The sequence below is a fragment of the Pongo pygmaeus genome, chromosome 1, assembly GCF_028885625.2.
Source record: "Pongo pygmaeus isolate AG05252 chromosome 1, NHGRI_mPonPyg2-v2.0_pri, whole genome shotgun sequence".
NCBI lineage: Eukaryota > Metazoa > Chordata > Mammalia > Primates > Hominidae > Pongo > Pongo pygmaeus.
Window position 1 is genome coordinate 49,343,185 of NC_072373.2, and position 12,332 is coordinate 49,355,516.

At 38.0% G+C, this 12,332-nt stretch overlaps 1 protein-coding gene across 7 annotated transcripts in view; it reads right to left on the reverse strand.

Annotated features, from left to right (window-relative positions):
- Window positions 1–1,016: 1,016 nt before the first annotated feature.
- The window catches only part of NR5A2 (nuclear receptor subfamily 5 group A member 2), a 150,232-nt gene continuing 138,916 nt past the window's right edge, over window positions 1,017–12,332 (reverse strand). For all 7 annotated transcript variants that reach the window (XM_054453924.2, XM_054453913.2, XM_054453953.2 and 4 more), the window contains one exon: window positions 1,017–4,483. In XM_054453924.2, the coding sequence (XP_054309899.1) occupies window positions 4,236–4,483 (248 nt within the window). In that variant the 3' untranslated portion in view covers window positions 1,017–4,235. The remainder of the gene's footprint in view (window positions 4,484–12,332) is intronic.

Below are 12,332 nucleotides of genomic sequence, written 5' to 3' on the forward strand. Positions count from 1 at the left end.
AATTTTGAAAATGGATTTCATAGTTATTTTATTGCCTTAAACATCTGCAAAGCCACAATGGTACTGAAGGAGGCTAATTTCTAGAACGTGGGCATCTTACTTTTTAGGCTTAACATCCATAAACTATAAAGGCTTTATGTTTGGGTTATTGATAAATATCTATATACTTTGAGGTGACCTGATGTCTGATTTTCTCCAATATCTTTGCCTTTTTTTTTTTTTTTGACGGAGTTTTGCTCTTGTTGCCCAGGCTGGAGTACAATGATGCAATCTCAGCTCACCACAACCTCCGCCCGCCGGGTTCAAGGGATTCTCCTTCCTCAGCCTCCCGAATAGCTGAAACTACAGGCATGTGCCACCACGCCCGGTTAATTTTGTACTTTCAGTAGAGACGGGGTTTCTCCATGTTGGTCAGGCTGGTCTTGAACTCCTGACCTCAGGTGATCTGCCCGCCTCGGCCTCCCAGAGTGCTGGGATTACAGGTGTGAGCCACTGTGCCCGGCCTATCTTTGCCTTTTGAAGCAAATCTGAAGTGTCCTGCTGGTCTAGAGACAGAATGGTGTAGTGTTTAAGAGGAGTGTTGATTCTGGAGTCAAACTGCCTAGGTTCAAATTCACGCTACTCCTCTGACTAGTGTATCGAATCCTTTTGTGCAAGGGGCTTTAATACAAGAATAATAATACCTCCTGGATCTGTTCTGAAGACCAAGTGAATTAAGAAAGCACTTGGGAAAGTTATCAGGACAACATAAGCTCTACAAAAAAGTGAGATGCTATTAAGATTTTTCTGCTTATTGATTATAACAGTAAATGATATAAAATACTTCGTTTCACGTGTAGAGATGATGCACAGATTGAATTTAATGCTTCAGGTATCCATGGAAAGACAGTCAACCACTCTAGAAGTTATCTAGAGGGAAAAGTATCTATTCCTGTGGGATTCTTTTGATTTCACTCCTAGTCAAGTCTCTTACTTAGAAGCTTTAGTATCCAATAGAATGAGGACAACATAAAAACTTTTAAAAATTATCAGGCTGGGCATATCAATATTTATTGAAATACTGAAAAAAAAATTCCATTTTGTTGAGAAGTTCCTGGCAAGAACTGACATGACAATATGTATTTCATTGATACAGTAAGAAAACATCAACAAGTAACTGACTTCACACTCTAAACACTGCATGGATTCAAGTCCAAGGCAGCTGCAGATCTGTGATACAAATAATCAGACATTAGAGATTGTCTGTTTACAAACATAGAGTAACTATAATAAACCAAGTTAAGCCAAAAACCTTTATATTTGAGTCTGCTTTTACCGGTAAATCCTGTAATTGATAAGGCAGTTGCTAAGTAAATGCCAGGTTACAAATCGGTTAACAATCAACATTAGAGAAACTTCACTTGTCAACCTTGGGTGAACAGATGCTGGCTGTGACGCTGTCTTGCTTATCAGCTCCTGTCGTTGGTGTGATCAGCAGTGTGGATGTAACCCGCTGTGTTGCCCATCTTTCTAATCATTCTCATGATTTAATCTATCAGGTTAACAACATACCAATAATATGTGACTTTTTTAGGTTTAATTTTCAGTGGGGAGTACTGTATCTTTAAAATAAGAGAACATAGATATTAAGAGTCAATGTAGCCAGGTGTGCTGGCAAGCACCCCTAGTCCCAGCTACCGGGGAGGCTGAGGCAGGAGGAATGCTTGAGCCCAGGAGTTCGAGGCCAGCCTGGGCAACATGTGAGATCACGATCCCGCCTCTTAAAATAAAAAATAAAATAAAATAAAAATCAACATATTTGTTTTTTTGGCAATGTTAAAGACCCTCCAAATAGTTATAGTCAAATCTTATAATTGTCTCCATCCACATGACACATGCATGATAGAACCGTTTCATTAACTGTTGACAACACCATTCCTCTCCATGTATCTTCTAGCCAACTTGTTTTTCAGCTGGGGAGGGCAATGGTGCTGCTGTTCTCTGTAATGCTTTGGGTATGAGCTCTGATCGGTGATTTTGCATTGTCCTTTGAGTCATGAAGATAACACGGGTGACTGAGACTGCGCATGAGTCAACGCCCAGCTTACCTAATGTGTACCCTTCATGTGGATGAGTATTAGAGGTGATTAATAAACGTAATAAAATAATCCTCTTTGTACACACAGAAGTAATAACTAATATCTTTGGTATACAATTTACAATGTTTGGAAAGGAAAACCAGGTAAGACTCCACCTTGTTAAGTTTACTTGAAAACCGGAGGAAGCTACAAGTCACATAATTTACAATAGATATTAAATAAACTACAGTAGGAATGATGAAGATTTACAGACATTTAATCAAGTGAATGATTTTAATTCATTAAGACTCTTCTATGTCCCTGAACTAAGTTCCACTAACTTGAAGACATGCTACAGTAAACACATATATTTGGTTTCTTCAGTCTTGGCTATATCTTATACAAAGGTGAAACCAAGGAACAATAAATTAGCATCATAATTGTCTACAGTTGAAAGTATGATATACAATATAAATACACTACTCAAAAGCCAGAAACATTTATGAAAAAATTAAGGGACTAGGAGATACTTTTATTTTTTACAATTTCTACAAGTGATTGTGCCGCCAATAATCTCAAAAAAAATTAAAGTCTAAATGAGATTCCCGTTTGTGATTTTAGTGTCTCACGACATAGAATAATTAAGTACTGTTAAAAACAATTACCAATCAGAAAAATAACATTAAGGAAATTACTGCTTTTGCTATTTTGTTATATCACAGATCCCCCTGCCCCTCAGGACCTAAAGAATGTAAACACTATATCTTATTTGACTTTAAAGTATTAATACTTTATTTTAAACAAATGTTGATCCACATCTGCACAGCTACCTTTTAAAATTGTGAAATAAGGCAAGACTTTCATACCTGTGGCATCGCATGTTAATAATACTGATAATAGTCATTTGAAGAATTTGCGATTCTTTGTCCTTCCATATTTGTTCTACAGCAGACTTTGGTCTATGACTTAGAAAGGTCAGTATCACTCTCTTTGTTTCCCCTTTGGGGAAGATTTGAATTACTTTAATATCTTTCCAGGCCACATGTAAAAATCACCATTTCCATCCCAAGTTTTGAGGATGTTCAATTGCAGCAAGAACGAACCTTGAGTCAATACATCACCTCATCCTTTCCTCTCTCTTTGCATAGATTAACATGCGTCAATTTTGTTTCCAACTACTTAGAACTGTGACTATTTGACATCCTAGCAAAATATGTTTAATGTTTTATTTTTAAATGAACTACAAACTTGGATGATGAAAAAGACTGATGTATACTAACAAGACTTCCTGCCAGAAATTTTTTATGAAATCCAGCAATGCCAAAGCCACATTTCAGCAACAGTAGCAGAAATAAGGTCTAAGTTGCTTTAGCTATGGAGCATTTGCTTTGAAAGTTTGTAGTCATTTCCCTTAATATTAATTAACACTTATATAAGATAGAAGAGGGATACTGCCTGCATTTTCTTAACATCATGAACACGTGACAAAACAAACCTCAGAACATATTTAAAATGGCAAGCTAACATATTAATAGAATTTCCTATTAGCTGTTTGCAGGTCTAAGACACAGACACTCAAAATTAGGCTGTTCATGATTTGGTGGAGCTACTACTGGGTGTGGCTGAACACAGGTCCTTACTACAGATTCGGTGACCACAGGGCAGAGGTGCTGGAGCCTTCAAAGGAAGAGGGAGGGGCTATTGTAGGTATAGCTGATGCATTCTTGAGAATTGTTTCAGTTCAGCTTTACCATGGAGGAATCCTGTAAGCTCAAATCCCCCGCTGTATAAGCCTAATTAATAAAATTAGTTCCTAAATTTCTTCATAGCGGAGATCAGTTTAAATATACAAGAACTGTTCTGTCCGTTTTTCTTCTGACGGGGTTGGTATCCATCTGTGAGTTCAATCCACTCCATTACAATGTCTTTTATATGGAATCCTCTGGGGATGTGAAGCCTTTGATTCACAGTTTGCAATACAAATACCCTGATACATCATTTATTTGCTATTAAGTATTTGATTATTATGCCTTTTTAAATTCAATATCTTTAAAGCAAGTTTTTAATTAGTGTTGCTTGGAGCAGTTTAGAGTCCTTTTTTTCTTCCTGTTCTTCTTCCCCCTCCCCACTCCCCCAATCTCTTTTTGTTTTGAAAGCAGAGCTCCTAGGGGTTGTAACTTATGCTCTTTTGGCATGCAACATTTCAATGAGAAGGTTATTATAGGGCACATCCCCGTTCAGGTGCTTGTAGTAGAGGTATTCTTCAGCCTGCATACTGATGGCCCGGATTTCAGGTAGTCGAAGAAGTAGCTGTCCAAATTTCTCTGTCTGCTGCGGGTAGTTACACATTGTGTAATCCAGCAGGGCGGCATTGACTTGTTCCTGGACACCTTCTACCAGCTGGAAGTTTTCAAGGTTTTTGACATCTGCATTAAAAAAAAAAAAGCAACATTTCAATAGCATTTTAATTCCTGTTTACTAAAGCAATGTGTTCAATTAATGGATGTATTTGCCTTTTGACATAAACATACTTTACATGCTGCTGAATATTCAGTAAACCTCACTCACCAAGCTTCCTGGGAAAAGAATCACAAAAGAGCTTTAGAAGAATGTCTTGTTGAAATTCTGCATATACCTCAAATCAATTAGACACCAGTGGATTTTGAGCAAGGTCAACTCTTTTCATATCTTACAAAAGGAAAGGTTTGAGGATTCCTAAAGTAGAGGGATCTTAATATATTGCCAGCAAATGAGTCCCTGGAGAAAGACCTATCTTAACCCAGTATATTACACAATTCATATAATTCTGTATTAATTTTTCTGACCCAAGGTGAAATCTGTGTCCAGGGTATGATGTAGTTAATTCTAATAAAAAGTGACAGGATTCTTGTTTCTGTTTGACATTTTCTAAATGATTCTGAAAGTCTTTGACTTGTCTAGCCTATGCTAATGAACCATCTGGTACACTCCAGTGACTGCCAACAGAATATTCGCTACTGGGAACTCTCTAAAATATATATCTTGGTGACTAATGATCTTTATCAAATGAGAGCCTTGTCCTTTGGGCAGAACACAAGCCAGGATGGTTGGTGCCCTTTCACCTGCATGTGGTTTCTATGTCTGATACTTTGTGTTTCTTTTTTTCTTCTGGTCACTCATGTAGAGAAGATGAGCAAAGGCATTTCATTCCGCCTAACTCCTGATGACTATGCAGTTGTTTTTAGACATCTGCCCTAAAGGTCCTTATAAATACTGAATAAGAGAGAAAGCCAGAATAAAAAAAGACAGACTGACATACAAACACACACACAGACAATAGGCAAGGGAAAATGGTATGCTGGAATTTCTCTTCTGGGGTTGATTTATGTTAACAGTATGACTTTTAAATGATGTGTACATAGAAGCCTCTGGAAAAAACAGACAGATACGTGTGTGTGTTTACATACACCCATGCTCAGAAAGTAAACAGATGCAGCCACCCTGCCCTGCTTTATTTTCTAATTGGACAAAAATAAATAAGAAAGAGATTCCGAAGAAAACCACACAGTACCATGACTAAAAGGATAAAGATACTAAACTCGGTTAAAGTAATTCATACCCACTATATACTGTTTTTGGCATCATATACTGTTGAACTTAACCTACATATGTGAACATGTCCATCTTGTTATTTCTAAATGGCTTTACACTGGGCTGTCATACATTCTCTGTTGAAGTGTGTTCAGGACGATTTCAGTGTTTACATTTGGGCCATAGCTTTGCATTAAACATGCTTCCCCTTTCCATCCCTAAGTCTCTGACCCAAATTAAAAACAGTGAGGAATTAGTACTGAAATAGTTATGTAGTGAGTTGGTACCACATCTCTTTCAAAGCCAGATGGGAGACTCAAACATATTTGATTATTCATTAATGAGTTGTACAAACAGATAAATACTATACAATAAGGAGCTCTGAGTCTTCTGGTGGCATTTAAATTGGCAACCACATTGGTGTGCTCTGGACATTTTACACATGCGGCACTTTACAGTTAGTAAAGCATTTTCCACCTGTCTTATTTAATATATTTTTAAAATGATTTTAAGTTACTTAAAAATATTTGTAAGTATGACTATGTATCCAGAGTCATACTTGGTTCAAAATTACAAAATGTAAACAATCAGAAATACCTTCAATATGTCCTACCTTGGTACATGACAGAAAAATCTACATTTGTTTTGCATTATAGTGATTAAAACGTGACTATTAAAAATTTGAAATGCAGTATTATTTTATGCTACAGTGAAAAATACTCTCACCAGCAAGCAAAGCTAGTAACAGTCATAGAGATTAATAGAGAGGATGTAGAAATTTGCATAGAATTAATGTAAAATGTAAGAAAAATGAAGAATACCCTTTTTAGAAAGTTGTTTGAAACTTTCCTTTTTTGATAATTGTATTTTTTTGAGAACCAGTTTTAACATTCTGTGATAAACTATGCTGCTCTGTTAAGGAAAAACAAAAAGAAAACTACCAACAAACATAAAACAAAGGCTAGATCATAAGTTTAGGTTTATCCACTTACTATTATAGAATGATAATTTAGAGTCTTCAGCTCAGCATTTGATGGTTAATTCCTTTCTTTTTTTTTTTTTTTTTTTGAGACAGAGTCTTGCTCTGTTGCCAGACTGTAGTGCAGTGGTGTGATCTCGGCTCACTGCAGCCTCCACCTCCTGAGTTCAAGCAATCCTCCTGCCTCAGCCTCTTGAGTAGCTGGGATTACAGACTTGTGTCACCACGCCCAGCTAATTTTTATATTTTTAGTAGAGGCGGGGTTTCACCATGTTGACTGGGGTGGTCTCGAATTCCTGACTTCCAGTGATCCACCCACCTTGGCCTCCCAAAGTGCTGGGATTACAGGCGTGAGCTACTGCATCCAGCCTCAATGGTTAATTTCTATGAATACTGGTCCAAACTGACACCCTTTTCCCCCAAAAGTTTGGAAATATTTGCAATTTTCCTTCTGGCAGGAAAATAAATAGGTGTCTCATATTTTGGCTAAATATACTATTTTTTGCTAAAGCTGATCAGAATTGAATTCACACACCTGAATTAATTATCCCATTAAGCTATTTTGATAAATGTTATCATGAAGTAATAAAACACATGCTGCTAATTGTCCCAAAGATTCTTACTTGCTGAATGTCTATTTTGTTTCTACATCTATACACATGGCAATGATCCTGAAGAAGTTCTGAGTGAATTCCTCTCATTTACTGACCATGCCATTCCAGGATCATTGCTCTGCTGTCTGCCTTGGTGCTGGCTTCTGTCTATTTAACTGTCCATTTCCCTATGCAGACTATGAGCTCCTGGGGATAAGGGATATGCTTTAGTTCAGCCATCCCCAGGGAATACACCAGTAACTCCTTGCTTCACATTCTTGGTGCATTTGTCCAAGATTGATACAATTGTAAATTTTACCTGTTAAATTATTTCACAAGCCAATTTCCTTTCTTTTTCTAACTAGAAACTGATTTTCAAAAATTTGGCATATATGTAATGGAACTCTCCCTGAAATAAAATACTGTACTTTACATGTAATCGTGTTTTCTATTCAAAAAGTCCTCTGATGAATCCTTTTGTGATCTGAATAATCAAGTTCTAATTTACATGTTTTGCAAATGAGGATTTTCACTGGTCAATTTTGCGTTAAGGGAAATGTGCCTATGTTCTCATTCGGATTGGAATCAGTCCCTGGGATGCTGCGGACTGGACCTGACAGACAGGTAGACCCTGGATTTTCTGCTATGATGGAGGTAGTTCACAGACAGTTCACAAGACCTAAAAACAATGGAAAAGATTAAGTGCCAAAATACAAATGATACCACCTCCCAGAAGACCTGGAATTTTCACTCGTTTATGTGGTTCACTTGTATTTACTTTTTGGGAAGAGTTTAGAAACTTAAGTGTGTTTCCTCAGTACTCATGGAATTAGTTTTGATGAAAATGCATGCCTTTTCATGAAAATTAAAACATGAATCCCATTTAAATAGAAATTTAAATTCTCAGGACGTGGGGATGGAAAGGGGACGCATGTTTAATGCAAAGCTATGGCCCAAATGTAAACACTGAAATCGTCCTGATTTCCATTTTCTCTGGAATGTCCCTCCAATAAAAATCAAGCCCTATTCCATATTAAGTAATGAATGGTAGTTGGCAACTTGGGAGTCTGAACTCATCTATAGCAGGAGTCTCTAACAACAGAAATATACAAGTGAATTGATATAAAATTATATGAAAAAAACAAAATCTAGACAAATGATTATATGTTCTGGAGTTCCCAGAAATATATGTTTTTGAAATTTGCTGTTTGGTTCTCATATTAAATAGCACTGTCCCACATCTGGATTTTAGCAAAAGACCCCCAGCTGGAGGAAAAGAGATGGATATGAGATAAAAATTTCCACCAGTTCTTCTGTGGCATTTTAGGCCGGATTGCAAAGGCACTCTGTGTGTTCCTTTGAAATTTATATAAGCTTCATTTTCATACAATTTAAAAACACCAGTTAATAAACCCTATCATTAGAAATTCTGAGTTGGAAGTAGTATGTAAACAGACAGAGGCATCCCCAATCCTTTCTCTATAGCCTTTAAATTTTGATGACTGGCAAGAGCATTTTGTGCTTCTCCTCTTAGTATCAATCTCTTATCATCTATTCTACTTTATTCACTCAGGGACTAATTACCAACGTTTTATATGAAGCAGCATTACGATAAGCTCACAGTGGGGTGCTCAGATTTTTTCCATCCTTATTGGAAAGTAAACCCTTAGGTCTTCTTGAATATATTATAGTGCTGACTTTTCAGTCACACACAACATTCAGGCTCTCTCTGAAGAGTAAGATACTCATCTCTGCCTCCCTGGTAGCTGCCATAATGGTGCAGCCTATAAATCTTGTCATTCAACACACTTTTTCAGAAATGGGTCCTCTGCTGAGCCAGGGGGCTGGGGGCTGTGAGGCTCAAATGGAGTGTGTTGACTTGTTAATTTTTCAAAAGTGGGAAAAAATTCCTTAGTCTTTTTTGTCTTTTTAAAGAGTTAAATTTTTTTTTAAATTACTAATATTATTGTCTGATTTTTTTTTTTAAATAAATAGGGACAGAGTCTTGTTCTGTCACCCAGGCAGGAATGCAGTGGTGACATCATAGCTCACTGTAGCCTTGAACTCCTGGGCTTGAGTGGTCCTCCAGCCTCAGCTACTCCCAGTCCCAGTAACTGGGAGCAGCTGGGATTAATTACAGGTGCGAGCTGGCTTATCTAATCTTTTAAAGGACATAAAGGTGGAAAAAAGAGGTACCGTTTTGCACATAGAAAATACTTCTTTTCTTGGAGGTCTTTAGAGAGATGACAATCTATAAACTGTCACACGATTTGCCCTCAGAAGGCCCTTTCCTCTAGAAAAGGAGAAAGAAAATAGATTTTCTGTAAGGAGCTAATGTTCAAAATTATTTTTTAAAGGGCTAAATATGGATAATCTGCATAACTAATTTTGTAAGAACTTCTGGAAGTTGCAGAACATGTTCGTTCTTTTCATACGAACAAAGTTCACTTTTAAAAAGAAATCAGGGCTGTTTAGGGACCGGGGAGGGGAGGGCAGGATAATTTTGGTGCTGACACCTAAACTTAGATTCTATCTCCAGTTTCCAGCAAAATCCGAAACTCAAGATTTTAAATTCATTTCCATAAGTCCCTTAGGATAATATAGGTGTGTACACACACACTAACCCAAGAGTTATTTTTACCAACTAGAATGTATAATTTTGTGCTTTCATAGGCAAATTAATAATAAGAAAATGCAGCCCTTGGCAGGAGCTGTCTACAAAAATGGAGGATTGCTTCAGCCCAGGAGTTTGAGACCAGCCTAGGCACCACAGCAAGACCCTTGTCTTCACCCCAAAAATAAAAATAAAAAGTTGGTTGGACGTGGTGGTGTGTGCCTGTAGTCTCAGCTACTTGAGAGGCTGAAGTAGGAGCATCATTTGAGCCCAGGAGTTCAAGGTTGCTGTAGGCTGTAATTGTGCCACTGCACTCCAGCCTGGGCAACAGAGTGAGACCCTGTCTCTTAAAAAAAAAAAAAAAGTAGATATAAAGTGTATATACTATGTATGTATACAGAAATAACAGGCCCTTACAACTGATTGGTGCTTTGTAGTTTACAAAACATTCTTAACATGCTTCATTTATTATTTCATACCTTCGTGTATACACAATGTATACACATTCATTCATTCATTCATTCAGTTTTAACAGCTCTGGTCTGGGTGTTGGAGATAAGGAAATAAAAGGCACAGTCTCTGTACAGTTGCTCAATTAATGTGATACAGATAAGCAGTGCCCTTACAGGATGGGCAGCTAACACAGGGTTCAAGAGAAAAGAGGGGTCCCTGGGGGAGGTGACACCTGAGGAGTTTTGAAAGATGAGTTAGAATGAGCTGAGCAATGCATGGAAGAGAACACACATCCTAGCAGACAGTGGCCTATATACAAACCCTAGAGAAGGAAAGAACAAAGAGGTCTTTGGTAAACTGTTAAACAGCTCAGCCTTTGTGGAGAAGGAGTAGGTGGGCAAGATGAAGACGGGCCATAAGGTTTAAGACTGTGAAGAGTGCTGCATGTCAGATGGTCTGGATTTTGTTCTGAAAGCAAGGCAGAAACACTGAATGGTTTTAGGAAAGAGGGAAATGGTCAGCTTTCTGATTTAAAAAAAACTTTCTGCCAGAAGTGTGTAGAAGGGACTAGTGTGTGCAGGAGGGTGAGGGGAGAGCAGGCTCATGGAGGGAGACCAGTCAGGAGCCTGCTGCAGGGACACAGATGAGAAATATGGCGGCCAAGGAGGTGGCGAGGGACTTGAAAGGCATCAAGATGGTTGATGCGACAGGGTTTGTTGGCCTTGGGTTAATAAAAAGTAGGAGAGACAGAGAGAAAGAGTGAGGGTCCTGGATGGCTTCCAGGAGTCTGTTAAGGGAAGAAGGTGGTGGCCATCACCAAGGCAAGAGGAGCAGCAGATTTGAGAAGCAATATTTAAGAAGTCTAGGTATGGCCATGTTGAATTTAAGGGGCACATGGAATATTGGGTGAAGATGTCCAGGAAATGGCCAGACATAAAGGTCTAGACCTCAAGAGAAAGGCTTGGGCTGGAGGTATAGATTTGGGACTTATCAATGTATAGCTGATGGGTGATGGGTGAAATCCCAGGAGTTAGTGAGAGTGTGTAGAAAACAACTGGCCTAGGAGTGGGATTCAGGATAAGCTAAATTGTAAAGGATTCTATCCTAGAAGGTGTTATAGGTATTATGAAATTAAGAATCCGAGAGATTAAATGGCTTTCCCAAGATCTCAAAGTTAGTAAGAATGAGGGAGGAAATAATATTTACCAAACACCAATTAATGTGACAAGTGTCTTTAACATAGGTTTTCTCATTGAATCCTCTTAAGAATCTTATGGGGAAGTTATTATTAATATCATTTTCCCAATGAAAAAACAGAGGCTTAAAGGGGTTGCGAAACTCATCTAGGATTTTAATGCTAGTAAGAAGATCTTGAATTTATGACCAGGCCTGTCTCACTCTGAAGTCCTTGTATGCTCTACCACAAGACTTCCCTCTGGCGGAGCAGGAATCTGAACCCTGCAGGGCTCATTATTTTAAAGTCCTGGAGTTTTTTTTCCCCTATTGTGTCAATGCCTGCAAGTTTCTGTCACTTGCTGGAGTTGGAGAATGGGAAGTGCTGGTTAGTCAAGTAGTTCCGTTTCTAAAGGGTCTCATGATATGCGAATGAATGGTTTTCAAATAATTTGAATGAAGTAATATACATTTGACATTTAAATTGGCATGTAACACAACTTAATGTTTGAGATTTTGAAGGAAATTTAACATCTTAAATGCCACAAATCACTATTATAAATAATAGTCTCACGATGGAGACTGAGCACAGTCTAGTGTCATGGGGCACCTTTGTGGGGACTTCTCTGGACAAGCCCCACCCCAACCCCTTCCAATTGTATTGTACAGGTGCCAAGGCTAAGAAATAAGGATTTCTCCACTTTTGCCTTTTTTTGTATACATGGTTTACAAAAAAAAGTTCCCACGGATCAAAAATGTTTGAAAACCACTTGGTTTTGTGGCACAATACCAATGTTAAAAGGGAATGGTGGTCTACTCTGGTCTCTGTCACACGGAAGACATTATGCTAAGTGAAATAAGCCAGTCACAAAAAGAAAACACTTATGAGTCCA